The sequence below is a fragment of the Musa acuminata genome, chromosome BXJ2-6 (genome assembly GCF_036884655.1).
Source record: "Musa acuminata AAA Group cultivar baxijiao chromosome BXJ2-6, Cavendish_Baxijiao_AAA, whole genome shotgun sequence".
In the NCBI taxonomy this organism is placed as follows: Eukaryota; Viridiplantae; Streptophyta; class Magnoliopsida; order Zingiberales; family Musaceae; genus Musa; species Musa acuminata.
In genome coordinates, this window is record NC_088343.1 from 16,000,030 (window position 1) to 16,023,534 (window position 23,505).

At 41.7% G+C, this 23,505-nt stretch overlaps 5 protein-coding genes across 6 annotated transcripts; 3 read left to right on the forward strand and 2 right to left on the reverse strand.

Moving 5' to 3' along the window:
• Positions 1-8,847: 8,847 nt before the first annotated feature.
• On the forward strand, positions 8,848-9,405 carry LOC135613887 (RING-H2 finger protein ATL78-like). The gene has a single exon (XM_065110903.1). The coding sequence runs from the start codon at positions 8,848-8,850 to the stop codon at positions 9,403-9,405; it is 558 nt and encodes a 185-aa protein (XP_064966975.1).
• A 765-nt stretch (positions 9,406-10,170) lies between these two features.
• Positions 10,171-11,187, forward strand: LOC135615101 (histone H3.2). The gene has a single exon (XM_065113160.1). It carries the CDS (start codon positions 10,654-10,656, stop codon positions 11,062-11,064), a length of 411 nt encoding a protein of 136 aa, XP_064969232.1. The 5' UTR covers positions 10,171-10,653; the 3' UTR covers positions 11,065-11,187.
• LOC135615100 (soluble inorganic pyrophosphatase-like) lies at positions 11,127-14,139 on the reverse strand. 2 transcript variants are annotated; one of them, XM_065113159.1, is made up of 9 exons: positions 13,806-14,111; positions 12,698-12,826; positions 12,575-12,603; positions 12,229-12,294; positions 12,001-12,108; positions 11,733-11,798; positions 11,534-11,654; positions 11,377-11,458; positions 11,127-11,311 (listed from the first exon to the last, which is right to left on the reverse strand). In XM_065113159.1, exons 1-9 carry the CDS (start codon positions 13,861-13,863, stop codon positions 11,269-11,271), a joined length of 702 nt encoding a protein of 233 aa, XP_064969231.1. In that variant the 5' UTR covers positions 13,864-14,111; the 3' UTR covers positions 11,127-11,268. The 2 variants fall into 2 exon arrangements, with proteins under 2 accessions (XP_064969231.1, XP_064969230.1); XM_065113158.1 differs by having other exon boundaries at positions 11,377-11,654; positions 13,806-14,139.
• A 3,103-nt stretch (positions 14,140-17,242) lies between these two features.
• Positions 17,243-17,824, reverse strand: LOC135615102 (protein BOLA2-like). Its single transcript, XM_065113162.1, has 3 exons — positions 17,690-17,824; positions 17,587-17,609; positions 17,243-17,521 (listed from the first exon to the last, which is right to left on the reverse strand). Exons 1-3 carry the CDS (start codon positions 17,750-17,752, stop codon positions 17,338-17,340), a joined length of 270 nt encoding a protein of 89 aa, XP_064969234.1. The 5' UTR covers positions 17,753-17,824; the 3' UTR covers positions 17,243-17,337.
• Positions 17,825-18,964: 1,140 nt separating this feature from the next.
• On the forward strand, positions 18,965-20,631 carry LOC103988604 (uncharacterized). Its single transcript, XM_065113163.1, has 2 exons — positions 18,965-19,675; positions 20,013-20,631. The coding sequence occupies exon 1, from the start codon at positions 18,999-19,001 to the stop codon at positions 19,614-19,616; it is 618 nt and encodes a 205-aa protein (XP_064969235.1). The 5' UTR covers positions 18,965-18,998; the 3' UTR covers positions 19,617-19,675; positions 20,013-20,631.
• Positions 20,632-23,505: the final 2,874 nt, after the last annotated feature.

Here is a 23,505-nt window from a genome sequence, read left to right on the forward strand (position 1 = left end):
GTTTATCTTGTGTCATATAAGTCATTTCATATGTCATTAATGAACCAATGAATTCTTCCAGCAAAAAATTGTTTAAGTCATTTGTCTCTTTTATTGTAGTTACTTTCAAATCTCAATTTTTATAAAGAGATTGTAAAACTTTATTAAAAAGTTCAAGATTCAAAAAATATTTGCCAAGAGCTTTTAAAATATTGACGACATTCGTAGAACGGGTGTACATTACAATAATAGTTTCGCTTAGCTTCATTCAAAATGATTTAAAATCATGCATCAAAAATTTTCATTCGATGCATGTGCCTTTATGTGTAATTTCAAGAGTGTGTCAAATGTCATGTGTAGTTTTACAAATCGAAATATGATTAAACTTATTTTTATCTAAAGTGTAAAATAAAACATTCATAGCTTTCGTATTTAAAGAAAAAGTTTTTCTTTTCCAAATCATTCCATTCATTCATTGGATTGGAAGACTTTTGAAAATCATTTTCAATGATATTCCATAAATCAAAGTTCATAGAAAGCAAGAAAATCTATATTCAAATTTTTTAATATGTGTAGTCCATCCCATTGAACATAGGAGGACGAGTGATAGAATGACCATCTTGATTGCTAGTAAAAATTATTTCTCTTAGGTGTTAAACCAAACAAGAAAAACCTTAGCTATAATATCAATTATTAGGACTGAAATCAACACTAAGAAGGGCGGTGAATTAGTGCTTCGATAAAAACCTCAACGATTCAAAAACTTTTGTTTGATAAAAAAATGTGTTAGGAATGTTGAAGGTGTGCTTGACTTAGAATAAGTGCAATAAGCAATTGAAGCAATATCAATGACAATAAAAAGCAAAACAGAAATACAAACCAAGTTTTATAGTGGTTCAATTGTCATGACCTACGTCCACTCCCGATTCCTCCTTCGTTGAGGCCACTGACATCTACTAACAGTCTTCCTTCAATGGGCAAAGACTAATTACCCTCTTATAACTCTTTCTCATTTTCACAACTTTAAGAAATAACCTTTACAACCCAATCACCTCTCTCTTAAACCTCACCCAACACTTAGAGCTTGAAAGGAGTTTTCATAATATTACAATAGAATTTTTCTTCTTTTTTTTGCTCTAAGTTCTTATGTTTTTAACTGAGTAGGGATGAGTGAGGTATTTATAGGTCCCAAATGACTTCAAAAAGGGGAGTCAAAATTCAAATCCTTGATATTTCAAGGTATTGGCGGTACCACCTCCAATATTGGGCAGTACTATCGCATGTCAGTTCTGACACTGGAGATACCACCGCCCAGTCTGGTGGTACTACTGCTTGATACACTGGCACTGGATGGTACCACCGCTTGGCATAGTTTGGGAGACTGTGTTTGGATGGTACCACCGCCAAACCCTACTACAGGTCAATGAATGGGCCAAACAACAAGTCTAATTCAATCTTGATTCAGGTTCAATTGACCTATAATTGAGTTGGAATTGTTTCACCCCAATATTGACTTAGTTAGACCTAAACTAACTTGATCTAGACACATGATTACAAGTATGAATCTTATGATGTTTGGCATATCATTGGTTCATCCGGTGCTTCGTATGATCCTTCGACACATCGTCCTCTCTTTCGGCATATTGTCCAATATTGACTCTCGTAACTTTCGATCTCTTTGGCATAATGTTCGATCCTTCGGCCCGATACTCGAACTCATGGCACGAAGTCCTTCTACCGGTATGTCAATCGATCCTCCAGCTTGACGTCTAATCTTTTGTCATATTTCACTCTGGCCCAACGTTTGATTCCTCCTGCTTTAATCAATTTACCTTTTCTGATCGAAGTTAGTCATGCATTACTCAAAACGCAGATTAGATCGTTAACTCATCAATTGATTTTATCATCAAAATCTGAGATTCTGCACCATTTATAGTGAATTATATTTCTTACCAATCTTTTTGAGTTCATCATATAAATCATGAAATACGTCAAGTAATTCTTCATACAACAATGAAGTTTTGGAATAGTCAAATACCTCATCGTTGAGAGTCATTAAGGCATAATTTGTCACTTCTTCAATAGTTTGCGGTTCCATTTTTGACTCACTTGATTCATCGCATATTGCTTTAAGTTCCCTTTTTTCTTTTAGGTTAACGATTCTTCTTCAATCATGGACATTTATTTTTGAATTGTCTTAGCTTTTTTCACTCATAGCATATGACTATATCTTTCTTAGGTTTACTTTTAGTCTTTCCTTCTTTTCTTGCTAGATTTGTCTTATTTTTTCTTATGAATTTTTTGAATCTTTTTATAAGAAGTGTCATGTCTTCATCATCTTGAATTTTCGCTCAAGTAATCTTCCTTAGATTTGAGAGTTATATCATCCCTTTTCTTTAAAAGATTTTTCTTTTCTTTATTATGAGCTTTACATATTATATTATTTTATAGGTAATTAAAGATCTTATTAGTTCTTCAAGAGGAAAATTGTACAAGTCTTTAGCTTCTTTGATTGTCATTACTTTTAGGTCCTAGCTTTTAAGAAGAGACATCGAGATCTTACTCACTAATTCAAGATTAGTATAGTTTTTACCAAGAGCTTCATTTTAAATAACTCATAACTATAAACAAAAGATTAATTTTAGATTTATGTACTCTGTTGGTTCATGCTACTCATAGATGTCCTATAAGTCAATCACGAGTAATACACGTATGAATTACTCTTTTTGCTTATTATTATTATGATATTTTCTCACTTTATATTATTTGTTATATATATATATATATATATAAACATATATATATAAACATATATCCTGATAATGAGATCGATTCACCTTTAAACATATATCCTAAATAATCCCGATCATAGGTTACTCGAGAGGGACATCGAGATAACCGGATATACTGGTGTACTGTATACTCGCCCATATGATAGAGGTGACTGGTCTTATAGTTGCTCGTGTGGGGATACTAGGGATACAGTGCAGGTGCTCATTGGAGAATGAGTTCACTGATTGATCCACTCACAGAATATTGGATAATTGATGATACCTCATTATAAGACAATGATTCCGTCATCTTAGTAGTATATCTAATTCTTAGACTTGAGACACCAAGGATGTCCTGTATGAGTACTTCATTCTTTGATACCAGACTTATAGGCTTGAAAGTTCCAAATCTAGCATAGCAGATCATCGATAGTGGTAGCCAACCTTACGAGGGCTATTGAGTATTAATAAAAGGACCATCTGCTCCTGGTATCATGAGAGAAATATCTCATGTATTCTTGCTCAGATAAATCCCTAGCCACGATCATTCAGATTGAGAGAGAAAGAGTTCTCCAAGAGAATCTATTTAGAGTGAGACTCGAGTAGAAATTGTATGAGCTTGATAGCACCATATCTGGTATATGGTCTCTAAGGTATTATATGAATGAGGGACTATACATATACGATAATTGAGAACATATAGATCCAAAAGATTGGATTTTCCTATATCATCTAGGGACTACGACGTAGTGGCTTAGTATATCCATAGTCGATGAGTCGAGTGAATTATTATTGAGATAATAATTCACTAATGGCATGTGTGACTTGACACACAGTAATTTTTACTTATTATATTTTAATATTTTATTACTTTATATTATCAATTGCTTGAATATATTGTGATGTCCATGGATCTATGCAATAAGAATCGGATTGTGATGAGATCATGATAATGAGACTGATTTGCCTTTAAACACATATCATAAATAATCCCAATCATAGGTTACTCGAGAGGGACATCGAGATAACCGAACATACTGGTGTGTTATATACGTGTTCATATGATGGATGCAACTGGTCTTATAACTATTTATGTGGGGACACTAGGGAAACAGTACAGGTGCTCATTGGAGAATGAGTTCACTTATTGATCCGCTTACGAAATACTAGATGGTTGATGATGCTTTATTGTCAGATAGTGATTCTGTAGTCCCAATGGTGTATCTGGTCCTTAGACTTGAGACATCAAGGATGTCTTGTATAAGTACTCAACTCTTTGATATGAGACTTATAGGTTTGGAGGTTCCAGAACTAGCACAACCGATCATTGAGAGTGGTAGCCAACCTTACGAGGACTATTAAGTATCGATAGAGGATCATCCACTCTTGGTGTCATGAGAAGAATATCTCATGTATTCTTACTTAGGCAAATCCTTAGCTAGGGTTATTCGAATTGAGAGAAAAAGAGTTCTCCGGGAGAATCCGATTAGAGCGAGACTCGATTAGAAACCGTATGGGTTTGACAATACCATGCCCGGTATACGGTCTCTGGGATATTAGATGGATGAGGGGCTATAGGTACACGATAACCGAGGATAGACATATCTAATAGATTGGATTCTCCTATATCGTCTAGAGACTGCAATGTAGTGGCATAGTACGTCCGCAGTCGATGAGTTGAGTGAATTATTATGGAGATAATAATTCACTGAGCCAGAAGAAGTTCTAACATGTATGACTCACGGCTAGCTTGATATTGGGCCTAGAGGGTCACACACATATGGTAGGTATTGCGATGAGTAGAGGTTCGAATATGAGATATTCGCCGAAGCCCCTATCTTATTGGACATCCAATAATTTTTTGAATTATTGGATCCTATGAATAAGATCTAATAAGAGCCAATAAGAGATTATTGGATAGAGATCCACTAATCTAATAGGCTTGGGTAGTTGGATGGAGATCCAATACCCAATAGGGCAGGATTCATTAGGGTTAAGTTGACAAGAGACCTTTATAAATAAGAGAGATTCAATAGTTTATGAGCTAGAGCTTCTTGGTTATCTCTCCTATTCTTCTCCCCTTCTTCTCCTCAGAGTAGGCTTGGAGTTTTGAGGAACGTCATTGCAGCTCTACTATGTGGATCACCGCTAGAGAGGAGGGCAGCGCTTGACATCCTTTACCCTCTCCTAGAGATCTACAGGGATTTAGGGATATACGATTTCCGTAGGTAACATAATCTATCTTATACGCAATTTTAAGCTTCGTGAGTTTTTACTCACCAATCTTCGCATGACGACGAACACATATTTGAGAAATTGGGGATTTTGTTTTAATATTCTTCCACTGTGCATGTGATGTTGCCCCCTAGATTTCCCAATAGATGAGTCGAGCGAATTATTATGGAGATAATAATTCATTGAGCTAGAAGGAGTTTTGACAAGTATGACTCATGATTAGTTCGATATTGGGCCTAGAGGGTCACACATATATGATAGGTTTTACGACGAATAGAGGTTCGAATATGAGATATTCACTAGAACCCTTATCCTATTGGATATCCAATAAGTCTATGAATTATTGGATCCTATGAATGAGATTCAATAAGAGCCAATGAGAGATTATTGAGTAGAGATCCACTAATCTAAGAGGTTTGGGTAGTTAGGTGGAGATCCAATACCCAACAAGGAATGATCTATTAGGATTAAATTAACAAGAGACCTCTATAAATAGGAGGGAACCAAAGGGCCATAGACTAGGCCTTTTGTGGTTGCCACCTCTTATTCTCTTCTTTCCTTCTCCTCATCAATGAGCAGCCCCTATTTACAGTGTGTGGAGATTTGGGCAATAATTTGAGGAGCATCTTCGCAGCCTCTACCGTGTAGAACACCGTTAGAGAGGATGACAATTGACCTCCTTTATCCTCTCCCAAAGATTTATAGGATTTCAAGGATATATAATCTCCATAGGTAAAACATATCTTTCTTATATGTGTGGTTTTCTAATTTTGTAATTTTTGCGCTTCAATATTCGTACGACGATGAAACATTTTTTATAAAAATATGAGATTTTTCTTTTTATTCTTTCGTTGCGCATGTAATGTCATCCTAGATTTTCCTACAACACCTTAGCCAAGCTAATACACTCTTGAGCCATGTTCCTCGGCATGAAGACATGAGAGTTGCACCTCGATAGAGTGGAGCCTGTTAAGATGGACTTGCTCCCAAGTTGTGCACCTCGACATAAAGACCTGAGGGTTGCACCTCAATCGAGCTAACATGCTCACGAGTCATGCACCTCAGTATGAAAATCCGAGGGCTATACCTTGGCCGAGCTAACATACTCTCGAGCCATGCACCACAACATAAAGACCCGAGGCCTACATCTCGGCCGAGCTAACATGCTCCTGAACCGTGCACCTCGGTATGAAGACCCGAGGGCTGCACCTCAACCGAGCTAATACGCTTTCAAGCCGTACACCTTGGCATAAAGACTCAAGAGCTATACCTTGTTAGAGTGGAGCTCGTTAAGGCAGACTAGCTCCCGAGCCGTGCACCTTAGTATGAAGACCCGAGGCCTGCACCTCGATCGAGCTAACATGCTTTTGAGTTGTACACCTCAGCATGAAGACCTAAGGCCTACACCTCAGCTAAGCTAACATGCTCTCGAGTCATGCACCTCGGTATGAAGACCCAAGGGTTGCACCTTGGCCAAGCTAACACGCTCTTGAGTCGTACACCTCGACATGAAGACCCAAGGTCTGAACCTCAATAGAATGGAGCCCATTAAGATAGACTTTCTTCCGAACTATACACCTCAGTGTCAAGACTAGAGGGCTATGCCTCGGTCGAACTAACATGCTCCTGAACTATATACCTCAACAAGAAGACCTGCTAAGGTGGACATCCATCCAGGTTGCACACCTCAACAGAAAAAGCTCGTGCTCGAGTTATATGAGAGTGTCCTCCAGAAACTCTGTTTGAAGCCTCGAAGGACGCCCTTCTGAGGGGGGGACAAATGATAGGGATAATCTTGTCTCATTCCAGCTCATCCACCACGAAAGTAGACACCAAAGTAGGACTCTAAGTCATCAGCCTCTCGACGATGCCACATCTTGAGTGTGGCCCAATCTGGCCCGCATTAATGAGCGATAGTATGGCATAACCTTAGTAATCCTTCCTGCCAAATGAAGGACATGAAGATCGTTCCCAGCTTGGATAAAAGAAGGAAGGGAATCCGACCATAAGGAAATAGCCCCAATAGTCCTTCAAGTGTAGCTCGTCGGTAGGTTGCTCACCTTAACTCCCTCGCCTCACCAAGATTAAAGGATGAGAGGATAAAGATTTTCGCTATCATGATCAATCATTTAACCTAGCCTTACATTTAAATCAGTACGAAAGCCAATAAGATCGACCAAGCGCCGAAGTATAAAAGCTACCCATCAGCTCACGCTAAAGGGGGGCTACACTCATTCTAATATACAACTTATATTGCCCTTTCTCTTTTCTTGCAATGCACTAATTTAAGTATCAGAGGGGTCGAGTCGGATAGCCCCCGACATTGACCTGTCATGTAGGAAAGCAACTCGGTGGTCGAGAAAGGATCATGTAGTCCAGAAGACCTCAATCCCTTTACCTGACCTCTCCACTCCTAAGCTAGAACACCCCCGGTAGATAGCCTCTCTTATAGACTGCCTCTCTTATATACCTCTTACGTTGGGTCACCACGTTAGCATGGAGGAGACGCGAGGATGGACCTACACCTTCGATAGTGAACCAACCACTCTAATCGATGATATTCGTGATACCATCACATATGAAAGTAAAATATTTAATATTATTTCTTCTTACGCTATCGACTATATTGACAGAGATATTGCACTTACTATCATGTATGAAAAATGACATTACAATAGGGCTAAGAGATAATTTAGTAATGTTATTTTTATCGATATTAATTTTTTCTTTTATAACTTCTATGAAAACATTTTTTTTCTATGGTTTCGATGGATGAGGAGGAGGCAGGATCACAAGATAAAAGAAAGATCACCTCACTTCATTTCTCAATAAAACATTGGAAGACATAATGAGAAAAGATGCAACAATCGAAGAGCACTACCTCATTTCATTTCCCAACAAAACTCCTCTCTTTTGAATTTTAATCTTACAAAATTATCTTTATAACCTTGTTTTAGTATTATTTCTTGTATATGATAATACATATGATATTTTATTGATGATATAAGGAGAAATAATATTAAATATTTTACTTTCATAAGGATCTTAAGATAATTTTTAAAAATATAAGAATCGGATAGCTAATTATTACATGAATAATATATAATTAACCTAAAAATATGTAAACGAAGTCTGAGCTACGGTAGGATCGAGCAAGATAAGACAAAGACGTCGATTTGGACCCAAATATGCAAATATAAAGAGGTTGTCAAGTGGAATCCGATGTGAGGCAAAACTATTTTAGATAAGTGGGAGATGCAATCAGTGGAGGCTTAAGTTGAATGCAACGAAGGTGCCCACTCATGTCTAGTGACAGCGTGGTCTTGATAGTCCTCGTCACCGGTTGCAGCCCATCTCATTGGGCCGCGATCCGACGAGGTCCACCCGCAGATAGACACGTCCACATAGATTCTAGCAGAAACAGTTACACGTGGCTGACGGTCATTTGCCGAGAAAAAAGACCGGCCCATAGCGTTTGGAATCCGTAGTGGAGGCTCCAAATCGGAGATGTGAACGCTTTATGGGTCAGAATGGTGGCGGCCGTGAGTGCGTTCAGGGATACCGTGTTTTTGACTTGTACGTTCGCGGAGCCCATTTGAATCCACTAGAAACCGTGATCCTAAGATGTGCTGCTCCTCGGTTACTACATACACTACGTTCCGGCTATCCGGGAACCACCGTGTACTTGGAACGCTAGTGTGCGGGGGTGAGACCTTAACTCATCGCACCAAGTACAACTTATCTGTTCCCAGACAAGACCGCCTTTATCGCTTCCCCCTCACGCTCTCTCTGCGTATATACACCCCGATGCATACCACGCACCGAGTCTCACGGAGAGTCGACGACGAGCGCAGCAAGAGCCATGTGGGCGCCTACGCTGCTCGCCCCTTCAACCCTAAGCCACCTCCACCTCCTCCAACAGCACGAGGAAGCGCACGCGAGGCGGCTGCTGCTGTCCGACGCCCCTTCCTACTCTCTGCCCCACAGCTCGACCACGAGCGCGGACGACTCGCTCAACGCCAATGTCGTCATGGTTCTCGCCGTTCTCGTCTGCTCCGTGGTCTGCGCGCTGGCGGTGAACGCCATCGCCCGCTGCGCCTTGGTCGTGCTGAAGTGGGCGCGGTCGAGGCCCTGCGCCCCGCTGGAGTGCTGGGAGCGCGACGGGGGCGGGAGGGAGGAGGCGCTGACGGCCCTGTCGAGCTTCGTTTACCACCCTGGGATGGGGGTGCCCAAGGCGGGGCCGGAGTGCGCCATATGCTTGTGGGAGTTCGTGCCCGGGGAGCGCGTCCGCCTGCTGCCTATGTGCAACCACGGGTTCCACGTCGGATGCGTCGACCGGTGGCTCGCTTCGCGGCCATCGTGCCCGACGTGCCGGCGCAGTCTACCGAGTTACGTGGGGGCCGTGGGTGTGCACAGTTGAGTTAGGTCAGTCTCAAACTCTCGAGCAGGTATTGTTGACGATAGGCGTGCGAGTTGGTTTGCTATATACTTCATGATCTTTCTGAATTGGGGTGTGGTATACTTGGACATGTCATGACCGGTTTGTCTATAACTATATAAATGTATACTTTGGACAATCTTTGGTCTTAAGATGATGGAACTAAATTGCTATAACTCCAAGCTAGTTTGAATCAAGTCTCGAAGAAGATTACACTGGTGAAGCTGCTGCCGTTGGTTCAATGCAAAGATGAAGTGAGCCTCGGAAACAAGCCAGGTTTAGATGTATTACCATGGAATAGGAATGACAATTCCTATGATTTATGTATTGGTTCAATGGAAATGATCATCCCACTATGATTTATGACAACCAATTACATGGTCCAAAGTCAAGTCATGCCTTAATTGACTTTAATTATGAAAACTTTTAAGAAGAAAACTGCGTTGACTGTCTTCGGTATGATGGACAATATCATGGATAAAAGAGATTTAAAGGCGCGTGTCACGAAATGTTTTAGAACAACTTGTCAATTGTTACTAATAACATCAATTAGAAGTCAGAGGGTAAAGTTGCAACAAGATCGACATCGGCTTTTTGTAATATGACTATGGAATATATATAAATAGATATAACTTATCTGGTCATTATAATGAATTCATATTTTATAAGAAAAACACAAAATTCTTCCTAGTTATCTGTATGTATTTATCGCGTATTACTCAGACTAAAAAAATACTTCGACTTAGTGTGTGTTTATTTTTATTTTTATCATATCTCTAAGAGTTAATTCGACTTCAACTGATCAATTCTTATTGTCTTAATGTTCCATCCCTCAACTGCGTCACCCTAGTCGCTCACCCACGAAACCAACCAACGAAGACGCGGGACCCAGGCGGTCTGACGGAGAGAGGCGTCGCGGTGGATGTTAAATGCGTGTGGGTGATTTGCAGCGAAAAGACGGAGAGACTAAGACGTGGCAGCACAAGAGAGGGCCTCAGATGACACACGGATCGATATCCGTGGCCTATCAACACAGCGAATCTGACCCGCTTAGTCGTCCCAGATCTGACGTTCGAAATCGTCGCATTCATTCTCGAAACCTCTTTTCGAAACCCTAATTCCCGCCCTCTTCCCCTCTCGATTTAAACCTCCCACCGCTTCCTCTCCGACCCCCATTGATCTCCGCATCTCCAATCCTCAATCTCGAATCCTTCCTCGCTCGCGTACGAGATGGCCCGGACGAAGCAGACGGCGCGGAAATCCACGGGTGGCAAAGCCCCGCGGAAGCAGCTGGCGACGAAGGCGGCGAGGAAGTCGGCCCCCGCGACCGGCGGCGTCAAGAAGCCCCACCGCTTCCGGCCCGGGACAGTCGCGCTGCGAGAGATCCGCAAGTATCAGAAGAGCACGGAGCTGCTCATTCGGAAGCTGCCTTTCCAGCGCCTGGTCCGCGAGATCGCCCAGGACTTCAAGACCGACCTCCGCTTCCAGAGCTCCGCCGTTGCCGCCCTGCAGGAGGCCGCGGAGGCCTACCTTGTGGGCCTATTCGAGGACACCAACCTCTGTGCCATTCACGCCAAGAGAGTAACCATCATGCCCAAGGATATCCAGCTCGCCCGTCGGATCCGCGGGGAGAGGGCTTGATGGCCGACCTATCCCCTCCTGTTTTATGAGTCCTTGAGACCCATTTCATCTATTCTACTCTATTCTGTAATTCGAGTGGGTCTTTGTTAATTAATGGATAATATTATGGTCTTTTGACATGCATATCATAAAGTCTGAATGAAACAAATACAACAGCACAAATCTTGACGCTCCACTTGACCAATAACAACCGTTTCCAGTCTTCTACCGCCTCAAGCTCTGCAAGATGTATTCCGCGTACAGATCCCTGCAAAAAGTTCCCACCGATCAGGCATTGCTTTCATTGGTACGTTTCAGGTTGAATCGACTTACATGGAGTATTGGATGGCTTCACGAGCAGCTGTCGTAGACAAGAACTCATTAACGGCGACCTCTTTGTTCTCGTTTTTCTTATCTGAACAACCTGTCAAGGGATTACCATTCCGAACAAAAAATGCATAGTAGGCCACCATGTCTCTGAGAAGGATACAATCTTCGAAGAAGCGGCGGATCTCAGCAAGACGATGAGGAGGCAGCTCGCTGAGGTCATTGTAGTGACGGTACTCGGGATCGTCGGCACAAACTGCGATGATCTTGTCATCTTTCTCTCCCTGTTACCACAGCCACCACCGGTATTTAGTCTCGGTTCTTTGAGCGTCCATGAGTTGGCTCATGAATCAGAGACTTACCTGATCGATCATAGGCATAAGTCCAATAGCCCTGGCACGAAGGAAGCACCCCGGAATCACTGGCTCCTGCTTCAACATTTGGTTTTGCATGTAATCAGTAATCACTGTGATCAGGATACAAATTGTGTGCTTTTTGATGAAGATAGAATTTTCTTTAGAAGAAGCAAACTTTGGCGTGGATTTGATACTTTGAGATCAAATGATAACGACAAGCATTAGCAATTGCATCGTAAAAGAAAATGAGGCAATAAATAAGTTTTTAGTTAACCTGCATGAGGACTAGAACATCCATGGGATCATTGTCTTCGCAAAGTGTGCGAGGAATGAAACCGTAATTATGAGGATAGACCACTGATGAGTACAAGATCCTATCAACCTGGGAGAGATGTCCAGCGACTGAATAGTATTAACAGAAGGATATAATCCAGGCAAAAGAAGAATCTATTATACATTTGATGGTATTTGCTTGGTGTCAATTAGAAGAACATGCACGCACCTTGATCAATCCTGTCTTCTTGTCGAGCTCGTATTTAACTTTACTCCCTTTTGTGATCTCTACAACCTATGTTGATTCAAAGAATGACAATGACATCAACAATAGGAGTCAGCAAATGATTTAGAAAAGAAAAGAGATTAGGTGATCAGCTCTGATATTTCTGACTTCCTTGACATGTCTCTTTTCTTTTAGTAGATAGAGATCCATACATATGATATGTATTATTGGTACAAAACACAACCCTTGTTTATCTTCTACGCGCAAATTGTCACCACTAGTTTTTCATGTCATTGAATTTTATTTCGTTCATGTACCTAACCATGTTTTCTTGCAAGAGAATACTTACTACATTGAACACAGCCGGAGCTTCAGGCCCTGCACATAGTCATTCATTAAGTGGTCATTCAACAACTTAAGGCTGCTTTAGATGCAAACAGTGCCGCAATTATTAGGTACTGAGATACAAAACCTATTTCAAGATCATGCCAAGGATGTGCTGCTACTGATCTCTTCGACAGTGACGACAGAATCCTTTCATTCAACCGTGGAACTGGGCGTCTCTCTGTTGAAGCTGTACCATTTTCTTTGCTCATTTTTCCTGCAACCAAAAGTTTATAAAATGTCATTGCTCTGTATGTGGTTGCTTCTCTTAAAGAAGTGAAGCAGACTGTTGTCACCTAAAAAACAACCTGCAGAATTATGAATCAGAGTTGATCTAAGATTCTCATTTTCATGAACTACAACTACAGGTTTAGGGCTTGCTGCAACTAGTTTTCTGGACTTGTCTTGATACTAAAGGTGGCTATTGTTTATTTTTGTTGTGGTGATTAAAGCCTAAATGTCAACTACTGGTGTCCCACATTTTTTTCTGATGCACAGTTTGAGTCAGCTTCCTCCCAATGCTCGGTCCTTTTGACTGATTCTTTTCTGTAATTGACAAAGAGAGTCAGCCATTTGCCAACAACCACCCCCCCTCTCAGCAGTAAAAAAGTGACCAATTGCACAATGATCAGAGATCAGATCAAGGATGCTAGGAAAAAACAAATAAGAGGCAACTAATACTAGAAAAAGAGGAGATTAGCAATAGAATATAGTCTTATGTATTATGCACTCCACATATGCACACATTTTATCCTTTTATATATATTAATCATAGGAAAACCTTGATTTATGGAGAGTTGAATGATCTAAGCATGTATGAATCCTTCTTTGTGAATTTCAACTTATGAGTAAAAAAGTTAAATCTATTTGACATCTATTTCTTGTTTGCTGCATACTATGATATCCCATTTTCCTGCTTGCACGCATTTAATCAAACAGGTTACATATAGACCTAAAGCTGCACATAGTCATCGAAAATTCGAAAGAGGGCACACTGATCAATCATACAAGTAAAGGGATAATACTGGCAGCATAGATACCCTGATCAGACCTCGAACCAAAACCCATATTTCGTCCCTAGCGAAACGTACGATACATGGTCTTCAAGGATGAGCAGCAAAACCTCATGGAACCAACACGACACGAAAACCAGAACAACATAACACAGCATCAACAAAGAAGGAAGAGCACATCACCTCGAAAGCGCGGTGTAGTTCCCCGATCAGATCTATGCGAAGTGGAAGAATGCTTCATGATTGTTGCGAACTGCCTCGTTTTTAAAGAGGGAGGTGGAGGCAAGCGGTGGCACGCGGAACTCTGACCATTTCCGGCTCCATCCGCAAGTCAATACGAGGCAGAAATTCCAACTGTCCCCGGTCCAAGAACCGGCGTTTAACCTCACCGCCACCCAGCAGGCGGGCTAACTCGGTGCCTACCGAATACTGTGAGGTGCCTCGTTGACAAGAATATTACCTGACTCGGCGGACGACGCGGTAAGCTCGGTGTTAGTAACACTGCAAAGGGTGATCGGATCATCTCGTTAGTGGCCGGCGTGTGGGTAGGTTGGACTTGGAACCACGTCGGTGTTTGCGATTTGTGGTGGGGGATAAGACAGATTGGCTTTCACTGTCTCCATGTGTGCAATACGTGGCACTTTATCGGCATACATCATTTCGTTGACGGAATGGTATTAAGTCTATTGGAGGATAAGACAGGTGAGACGTGCACCGGATTCACATTAACGTGTTGTTGTTTCCCAGTTGGCTCTTGGCTTTTGTTCTCGTGGTTGGTTGGGAAACGTACATCGGAATCAATGAGCGTGGCCAGATATGGTACCCTTCAGTGCCATTTGGAGCCCTTCTTGCTAGAGCATTGATCGAAACGTTCATTCGAGTTAGGCCAAGCCGTTGCCATAAACTATGCATTCAAGATATAAAATTCGAAAATAAAATTCTTAAAAAAAGTAATCAATGATGGAGGGTTTATTTTTTCAACTTTTTAATTTAAACAATACTTTGGTTACTGTTTTGTGGGTGATTTTGGTTGATTTCCGATCCTTCATCCAAACAATTTATCGCATAATCATATAGAGTACGATTTAGAAATGATTCCAAGCACAGTGGTGATGAGCATATCCGATTTAATGTGTGCATTGGATACACTATCCTGTAATGTCAGAATCAAATTGAGACATCTCGAAGGAAGTTGAAACAAGCACAGAACGTAGTAAACAATAACCAGAGCCAAGCTATACTGATGGCCAATATAAGCTGATCTTTGTGTCATCCTATAGAGAAACACAGAAATCTAAACAACTAAACAAGCATGTCTCCCTTCAACCAGATCACAGAACACATCTAGCAAACAGATCACTGGGGCAAGATAATACAAATGTGACAAAGAGGCTTTTTTTTTTCTTTTTTTTTGTGGGTTCATGGAATGTTAGTGCAGGTCTACAACTTCACAATTAGGCAGCAAACATGCTTCAATTAATGGACCGATCACAATTCAAATTGAACAGCATCAAATTTCTTCAGATGCCACAGCAAAGATATTGACTATGATTTTTCCACTGCTTTTTACACAGAAAAAGAGATATAACAAATTTCAATATACTTGGCAACTAAATGAACTTTGATCAGCTTACTTCAATACCCACCCAACCCCTTGTTATCAACTCACAAGATGAAGGACATCAAATATGAAATCCAAACACCACATTTGCATAACTTCCAAGTTACACCTAGAATCCTTATGTATGTATCTAAACAGGCTTGTGTGAAGCCAGACATTCTTCAAAGCACAAGCTCTAATGAGCTACACATCTTCCCAATTAGTGACTTGTATATTCATGCAAGAGAAATGCCGAGGAATGGAACTTTCAAAACAGACTGCCTGCACAGGGATCTAAAGAAAGACTTGACCTACTTGATGCTGGCTTATAATGCAACGTCTGAAGAAAATATAATCCAGCCCGTATCTCCCGACGTTAAATTCAGAACTTGTTATAACAGTCCGCTTACTGCAATATTGTCAACTCCATGAACAAGGATGAATTCTTTCTTACCTGAAATCATGTTTCCTGGAACATAGTCTACTGATATTTTTGTTTCACTCAGACAAGCCAGGCCTGATGGAATTACAGAGTTGGTTGTAGGTAAGTCAACCTAAGAATGGGTTTAGCTGTTCTACAAAAAAGAAGAGCTTTTGTTAAAGAATTGGCTCAGCTTTTGATGGTGTAATGTACTTTCAAGTAAATAACACAATGAATTGTGAAGGTCGCTGTAATGCAAGAAAGATTCCAATTAGATAGAAAGCTATATTCATAGGATCGACACAACTATATGGAATTTCACTTCCTTTAGATTTCACAACAAAAAAGGATCAAGTTCTTATGATGTTATTCTCCTGTCTTCGTTCCACATAATATATACATGGGCTTTCCTTGAATTACCAATGAACAAGCACAAAATTTTTACTGATGGCTTTACCTCCAACTGTCATATAACTAAACTTATAAATTACTTGAACTAGCCCCTCAAAAGAGAGAATATAACGTTCATCAGGGAAGGAGGACACATTACAGATATGAATCTACAAACCATACCAATCACTATGTACGTCATTGACTAAGGGCTACCAATAACCAACAATGATCGTTGAAGTTATTTCGTTGATCTAACTCAACTTTTCTGCAAATCGTTGTTCATCACAAACAATTAACACTTATCAATTTATAATTGATATGTGAATATGACACGTGATATGCCTAATGTCACACCCACCTAGCCAGCGTGTTGGTCAAGGCCCTATCTCACAACGTTGGTGACGCAGCACCAACAGGGATGCTAACTCTACGCCAACAAGCCTATTCAGCCTAGATGGCTCGTTACCCCATAACTGTAGCCCGACGATTCGATGCACGATCCCATGGCTCAATAAAGGACAGGCAACCTACACAGCCATTCCCGATAGCAACCATGCCTAGGCTCAATGGTCATCCCGACATACTATAAAAACCCCAGATGTGTCCTCAACAAGGAGAACTCTCTCACTACATTTTTTAATCCTCTAAACCCATTGTAACTTAGCAATCATAGGTGCTTTTGTCGGGTATGCCCCAGACACAGTTTTACAAAAACATCTGTTGAATCCCCTCTACCAACACTACAGCTTGAGGCTATGACAAGTGCGGAAGTGGACCTTGATTCGATTTGAATCCTCTCCACATGTAGGATGACCTGAATCCTTAACAATTATTATGGTAATCCTAACACCTTACATATCACTATAAGCAATAATTGCAATATTAGATACCAAATGTCTGTCGATTAGGAAAATTAAAAAGGATCACATAACGTTCTTAGGCATACATCTTTGCCTTCTAGAACATAAAATTGCCACATTAAAATTTCCCATCCAGACATATGAAATGAACATAACATTGCCACATTAAATCACCATGCTGAGTATGCAATGCTTATCATGTATAACCAACACAATTTGAGCCAATCTATCGAACCAAAAAAAACAGAAAGATTCCTACTTGAACTACTTTTACTAGGTGCTACATGTATATTTATTTATTTTGTGTATATAGTGAACATGGGGTTCAATTGAAGACCAAAAGCCATCAAGCAAAAAGCATAACTGAGATCAATTCTTAAAAAGCCTGAAAGCAGTACACATATCTATGCCGACAGAAGCAGAGGCATCTTGATGGAGCGGTTACTGTTGCGAGGCGGTGGGGTTGGGGTTCCACTGGGCAGGGGTGACGGCCTTTTTGATGGAGAGGGCGTGGATCTGCTTCATCTGCTCCGCCAGTGCCGTGTTCACAAGGCGGTGCCGCTCCAGCAACCGCTTACCCTCGAAGTGCTCCGACACGATAGTCACTTCGAAGCTCGCTCCGCACCTTCCCACAATCACCACCGTAACCAAACAAAGAAATCAAACATAAAAAGAAAAACAAATGCTTACCCTCCGGACGTATCGATCACTACCTGAAATGCCCGAAACCAAAAAAAAAATCGTTAGGGTTTGTACGTATTCGCAGAAGCTGAGAATTCGATTCGAAGCTTACCAGATGAGAAGGGTTAAGGCTCGAATTCAAAGCGATTTCCACTTCTTCTTTCGTTACCCCCATGTCTCGACAATCTTCCCTCTCGTCCTCGACGACCTGTGTCTCTCTCCGGATTCGGGCTCCCTTCTTAAAGCGGCGTGACTTGCGTCGTGGCCGTCGCTATAGTGATGGACGGTCAAGATCGATAAGATCGGCGAGTGGAGAAGCCCGATGGTTTTCCTCGTGATTGCGAAATTTTGCATCACAGATAATGATAGAAAATTTACGAATCTTTCAGAGAAGAATACCCAAAAGCGATGTATATCGTTCTGTGACCGCATCTTTGTGTGATCTCAAGGAATCACTTCTTCTGCCTCTCTTCTTTTTCTCGGCCACTTATTTCTGCCGACGACCGAAAGTGTTAGATTGATTCCAAAACGGATAAAGAAAAGCAGAATTGAAGGGGATGGAATGCACAGCCACTACAGGGAGAATTATTCGGTTCACAGAAAATTTTAGAACATCAATCGAGTAGAAAATATCGATAGCATGATAATTTTCTTGAATGAAGCTGAGCAGAAGGGGCATATCCAATGAAAAGAAACTATGTTGGGAGTATACCTAACGAAACCTCTCAACTTCTTATCATAAATGAGGTCGTGGAATCATGCATTAAATCTGGGACCATGGAGCAACGATCCTTTTATCGATGATAGATTGTTCCCCTCGTGGATTTAGGCATCTTCCACGTGTCACTATCGTACTGTATTATTTTGAAATCTTCGAATAGATAGATCAGAAACTTTAGACACTAAGGACGTATACTTTATGTTAATACGGAGGGGATTAAGACTGGTTCGTCTTCATTTCTCTGAAGAATAATTAAGGAGAAGGCCCAAAAGAGATGGGCACCGCTGTCCCAGTGCCCATGGGCTCCACTCCCAGTCAGTAGTAGTCGCGTGGACCCCGCGTTCGAGCCGACCAAGTCAGGCTGGGCGAAGACTAAACCAAAACCCCGCACCTCACAAGGACAGACTCTGACCGCTTTCACGTGCTCCGGCTTTTAATGCCACCCATCCGCCCCAAACCTCTTTCCCCAATTAAAAAATAAATCCTTCATCGAGAGTTAAAAAAAGATAATTATCGATTTAATTTCATTAGAAAGATGATAATAAAATCGAAAACTCAGGCAGGGGTCGCCTGCTATCCTACCGCAGGCCCTAAATTACACTTGCGGCACATTGTACCCCAGTGTAACTGCTAAATACCTCGCATCCACTCCGACTACTAAACAGGAGAGAGAGAGAGAGAGAGAGAGAGAGAGCAAAGGATGGCGGCGGAGACGCTGGTCGGGTACGGCGGGGAGGGGGACGGGGGCGATGGGGCGGTGGGGGTGGAGGCGGCGTTCCAGGCGTTGAACACCATCATCCAGCTCCACTTCGAGAAGATCCTGGAGAAGAAGCGCGATGTGGACACGCAGAAGAAGGAGCTATGGCGTCTCTTCCAGCTCTTCTTCCTCTTCCTCGCGGTGGTGCTGGCCGCCCAGCTGGGGGCGTCCCCCGATCGCCTCCAGTGCCGCCACTGCTGGGCCCCAATCGGCCTCCTCTCCCTAGCCCACCTCGCCTTCTACGTCGCCGTCGCCCAAACCCTCCGCTGCATCAACGGCTTCAAGTACCAGCGCCGCTGCCACAAGCTCACCCTCGCCCTCGCCACCGATCGCCTCAAGCTCCTTAAGTTACGCTTCTCCTCCTCCTCCTCCGCCTCCGCTGCCGCCGCTGCCGGCGCCGAGCCCCCTCCCGTTCTCCCCTCCGACTTCGAGATCCACTACCAGGAGCCCCCGGAGAGTTACCTGGGCAAGTTCAAGCGCAGCTGGGCCCTGCACTTCGGCTTCCTCATGTGCACCTTCGGCTTCATGGTCTCCGCCTCCGTCGTCCTCCTCTGCTTCTAGGATCTTCCATTCCGTCACATTTTGGGCATTCCCGGTGAGATGGACATGGATCTGAGATGGTGAGTGGGTGATCCTTCTCTGCTTGTTACCATTCTTGGAGAATGATGAATGCTTAGCCGTGCTACTTATCACGGTTGGTCAACCATGCAAGATCAGCATGGTTTGACGTGTCTTGTTCTCAACCTCGTGTTTATTCATCCATATTTATCTATCTATCTATTTATTTATGCTCTACAATTTAGTTCGATTGATCCATTCTAGTAATAAAGAGTGCATGATTGCAGTTCTTCCAAGTTTTAGCATAGCTTGATTTGGGATGCTCATTAACTGGATTTATTATGTTATATTACACTCTTGGATGAAGAAGGACATTGTACTTTAATGACTTGTTTGTAGGGAGAAGGTACATGGATGAGTTGTGAGACTCATTGCAACGAGGCCCGTCTTCCATCTATAGTTGTTTTTGTGGCCACTGATCACTAAAGAAAGGTGCAATTAAGAAAAAGTTGCCTGTGTCAGCAGATCGTAAGTTGGTTCACTAAATGTGCATTGCTTCCGAGGGCATGAGTTCCAGAGTTAGTTCTCCTCCACCCACAAGCATGTTGATGATCTACCATCATTGTCTTTGTGGTAGAAGCCTTGCCTATTAAGCTACCATCCTATGCAGCATAATAGCTATACTGAAAGGTTGGAAGTATCCTTTGTTGCACTTGATCAAGAGACAGTCGACTGCAATACTGTGAACTGACTGTTCCTCAGGTTTGTGATTGGCAGTCTGAAACTTGGAACTCTAACATATTGAAATTGAGGATGTATCAATTTTATTTGCTGTGAAATCATCTGAAAAGGTTAATCTGATGGATGTTATAGATTTGTCTCATCCATATTATTGTACTGAGAGAAACAAACATCATGAGAGGTGATTCAGCTTGCCAACAAAGTACTGATGAACTTATCTCATGTGCATGTATTGTTGATCATTAAATGGTTTGTGGTTGACAACTTTTGAGTTTAATGAGGATTCGATTGCTTCATAAATGAACAGGACTTTTGTTGTGGTTTAGAAATGCTGGTGGAAATAAATCACTTTGTTTACCTGCTACCTCAAATCAATTCTCTTCCTGTTTATGGAGTCTCTTACTGAAGCCCAGGACAGGCCCTGATGGATTTTTCACAAGAAATGGAATGTGGAAAAGCTCACCACCACACCACCATTCTGTGGAATGATTTGCTCATTTGGCCCGTAGCAGATGCGTCGGCAGTAGGAATCAAAGCAAGATCATCCCGAGTGAAATTAAAATATGAGAGAAAAAGAGCTCGAGTAACGACCCGTTGACTCATCGGTTTGACCAGTTGATCCATTGGTCCGATCAGTAAATACAAGACTTGACCTGATCGTTTTCTAGTTCGGTTCTGAGTACCTATCTAAATAGCCCACGTGGGGACCAAGGAGGGCCCACGTGTTCTTCGTTCTGTTCGAGTGGTGCCTAATGAAGCCAAAACAGAAGAGGGAGGCCGACGTGGTTGGCTGATACTTCACCATTATGGGGCACCTCATTGATTGAGACGCATATGGCTCAACAAATTGGCCCAAATATTGACTCCATTAGCACTCATTTTATATAGGAAGATGTCAAAGGCAACAGAGACAGAAGATCTACAGGGAAAATGGTGATAGCTTCGTTTTCTGTGTGACCAGCCACTTCTCATGCAGAAAACATGATTCGGTTACTAACCTCATGAGACAAATGTCACGTTCTGTATGATCTATGCTTGTCCTGGTTCTGCTAAACCTACAGCATCTTATATTTCTTGAATGAATTATTAGTCCTTTTTCAACTTGATATGTTATGTATAAGCCTATGGAGTTCGTCAGATTCAACATTCATCAAAATTACTTACAAGATGGAGACAGAATTGTAACTCTTAACATCAATCATCGATAGTCAGTGCATTGTAAAATTTAATCAATCGATAGTCACTTAATAATACTACTGTCCTTTGGTATGTTAAGTAGCAGTAGTTGTCGGATTCCAAAATATAAATATTCCAATAAAAAAATATATATATATAAATATATGTATATATATATATGTATATATATATAAATATATGTATATATATATGTATATATATATATACATGTATATATATATATACATGTATATATATATATATATATATACATGTATATATATATATATATACATGTATATATATATATATACATGTATATATATATATATATATATATATATATTCACATATATATATATATACATGTATATATATATATGTATATATATATATATATCATTAAACATGGTATAAATTATATATTAATATTGAGTTAACATACACTTTATCAAAGTACTAGTACCACCAACTCATCCCGTCACCCGATTGAGGAGACCACCTAAGCAAAAATATGAGAGCTCCTCTATAGTCGCCGAGGGATCAAGCCATGATCCCTACTTGTCCCGACTTCCTAAAAAGAGCTCGTAAGATCTACTCCTCATTGACACTATAACTAAAGAAAGAGTTATGCTCCTACATTAATGGTCGACGGAATAGCTCCACTCCCCCACACCTCCCTTTCGGATGTTTGAAGGAGGGATCACTCTCTGCCTAACTTAAAGTAGCTAAAAGGTTGAATAGGGAATAACATCCCAACCGCCTAACATCGATGCCAACCTCGGGATGACATGTCGATAAGCTACCTCCATTAATGGCCCTTAACAAGCAGGGTAGGGGGAACCCTCACCAATCCCCGCCCTCGCTGCTAAGCGCTCAAGTATAAAATTTGAGCCCTATGCCAATAGGGGCAAGCAGGTGAACACCAAACTTCCTTGAACAATGCTAACTCTCTCCCCCCTCATCCCCCTGACTTAAGCATCGGAGGGCTCATGTTGAGACATCTCTTGACACTGACATGTTGTGCAGGATCCCTAGCGCGGCAAAGGAGGTATTGTGAGACAACTCCCCTATGGATAAGGTGGTCCGTCCTCCTAGACCAGTTCACTCTCTCCAAAAGTAGGAAGTTCTCTACGCTAGCTCTCTACGTCAGTACCTCACGCTAGCTCTCTTCGAGTTAACTCGTCAATCGATGGCATCAGTGTAATAATATTTTGGCACTAAAAGGAGGGTCGAATATCTCAGGAATGTCCTTCCATAACTCCTCCAAATGAGCGCTCCGACGAGGAGGTGCTACCCTTAGTGCTTGACTCCTTTGAGCAAGGAGGGCACCTGCCCCTCTTTCAACAAGTTAATGCCTTCACCTCGGCACAAACATCGATATGCTTCTAGCGTCTGCTTAACGATCTAGGTCTTTCTCCCCCGAGGTTGAATGTGGGCTCCTTGCTCATCCTGCCTAAGGCCTGGCTTAGCAGGTCCAGGCTCTCACCGACGTGATGCAAGCCATCACCTTAGTCCTCCCTCAATTAGCATAGATGGCGACCCTAGGATAGCCACCCACTCTTCAGCTATCGTTCGCATCCCCTCCCCCCGAAGCCTGACCGACTAGTCCTCACCCGGTCTCCCAAGGGGGCCGAAGCGAATGGCATGACACTATAGTCCTCGATGGCAAAATGCAACACCTCACTAAGCCATGTTATGATCATACTCAAATCAGAAGCATAGTCTACTGATTCGATGAAAGACACCTTGAAGATACTAGTCATAGGTGTCTTGTAAGCTAATTATGTAAGTAATGACATATGTGATACGCTATGCACTCTTTTTTACTTATTATTATTTATTGATATTTTTTCTCATTTTATGTTGCTTGTTGTATATATTGTGATGTCCATAGATCTATGCAATGAGAATCAGATCATGATGAGATTATGATAATGAGACCGATTCAGTTTTAAACACAGACCCTAAATAA

Bases quoted from the DNA above. Each gene is read 5' to 3' on its own strand.
- LOC135615101 (XM_065113160.1), top strand. From the start codon at position 10,654: ATGGCCCGGACGAAGCAGACGGCGCGGAAATCCACGGGTGGCAAAGCC.
- LOC103988604 (XM_065113163.1), top strand. From the start codon at position 18,999: ATGGCGGCGGAGACGCTGGTCGGGTACGGCGGGGAGGGGGACGGGGGC.
- LOC135615100 (XM_065113158.1), bottom strand. From the start codon at position 13,863: ATGAAGCATTCTTCCACTTCGCATAGATCTGATCGGGGAACTACACCG. The intron at 12,827-13,805 runs GTGATGTGCTCT...TTTTGGTTGCAG, and splicing joins AACTACACCGCGCTTTCGAG to GAAAAATGAGCAAAGAAAAT. The intron at 12,295-12,574 runs GTAAGTATTCTC...GAATCAACATAG, and splicing joins CTCCGGCTGTGTTCAATGTA to GTTGTAGAGATCACAAAAGG.
- LOC135613887 (XM_065110903.1), top strand. From the start codon at position 8,848: ATGTGGGCGCCTACGCTGCTCGCCCCTTCAACCCTAAGCCACCTCCAC.
- LOC135615102 (XM_065113162.1), bottom strand. From the start codon at position 17,752: ATGGGGGTAACGAAAGAAGAAGTGGAAATCGCTTTGAATTCGAGCCTT. The intron at 17,610-17,689 runs GTAAGCTTCGAA...CGGGCATTTCAG, and splicing joins GCCTTAACCCTTCTCATCTG to GTAGTGATCGATACGTCCGG. The intron at 17,522-17,586 runs GTAAGCATTTGT...GATTGTGGGAAG, and splicing joins GTGATCGATACGTCCGGAGG to GTGCGGAGCGAGCTTCGAAG.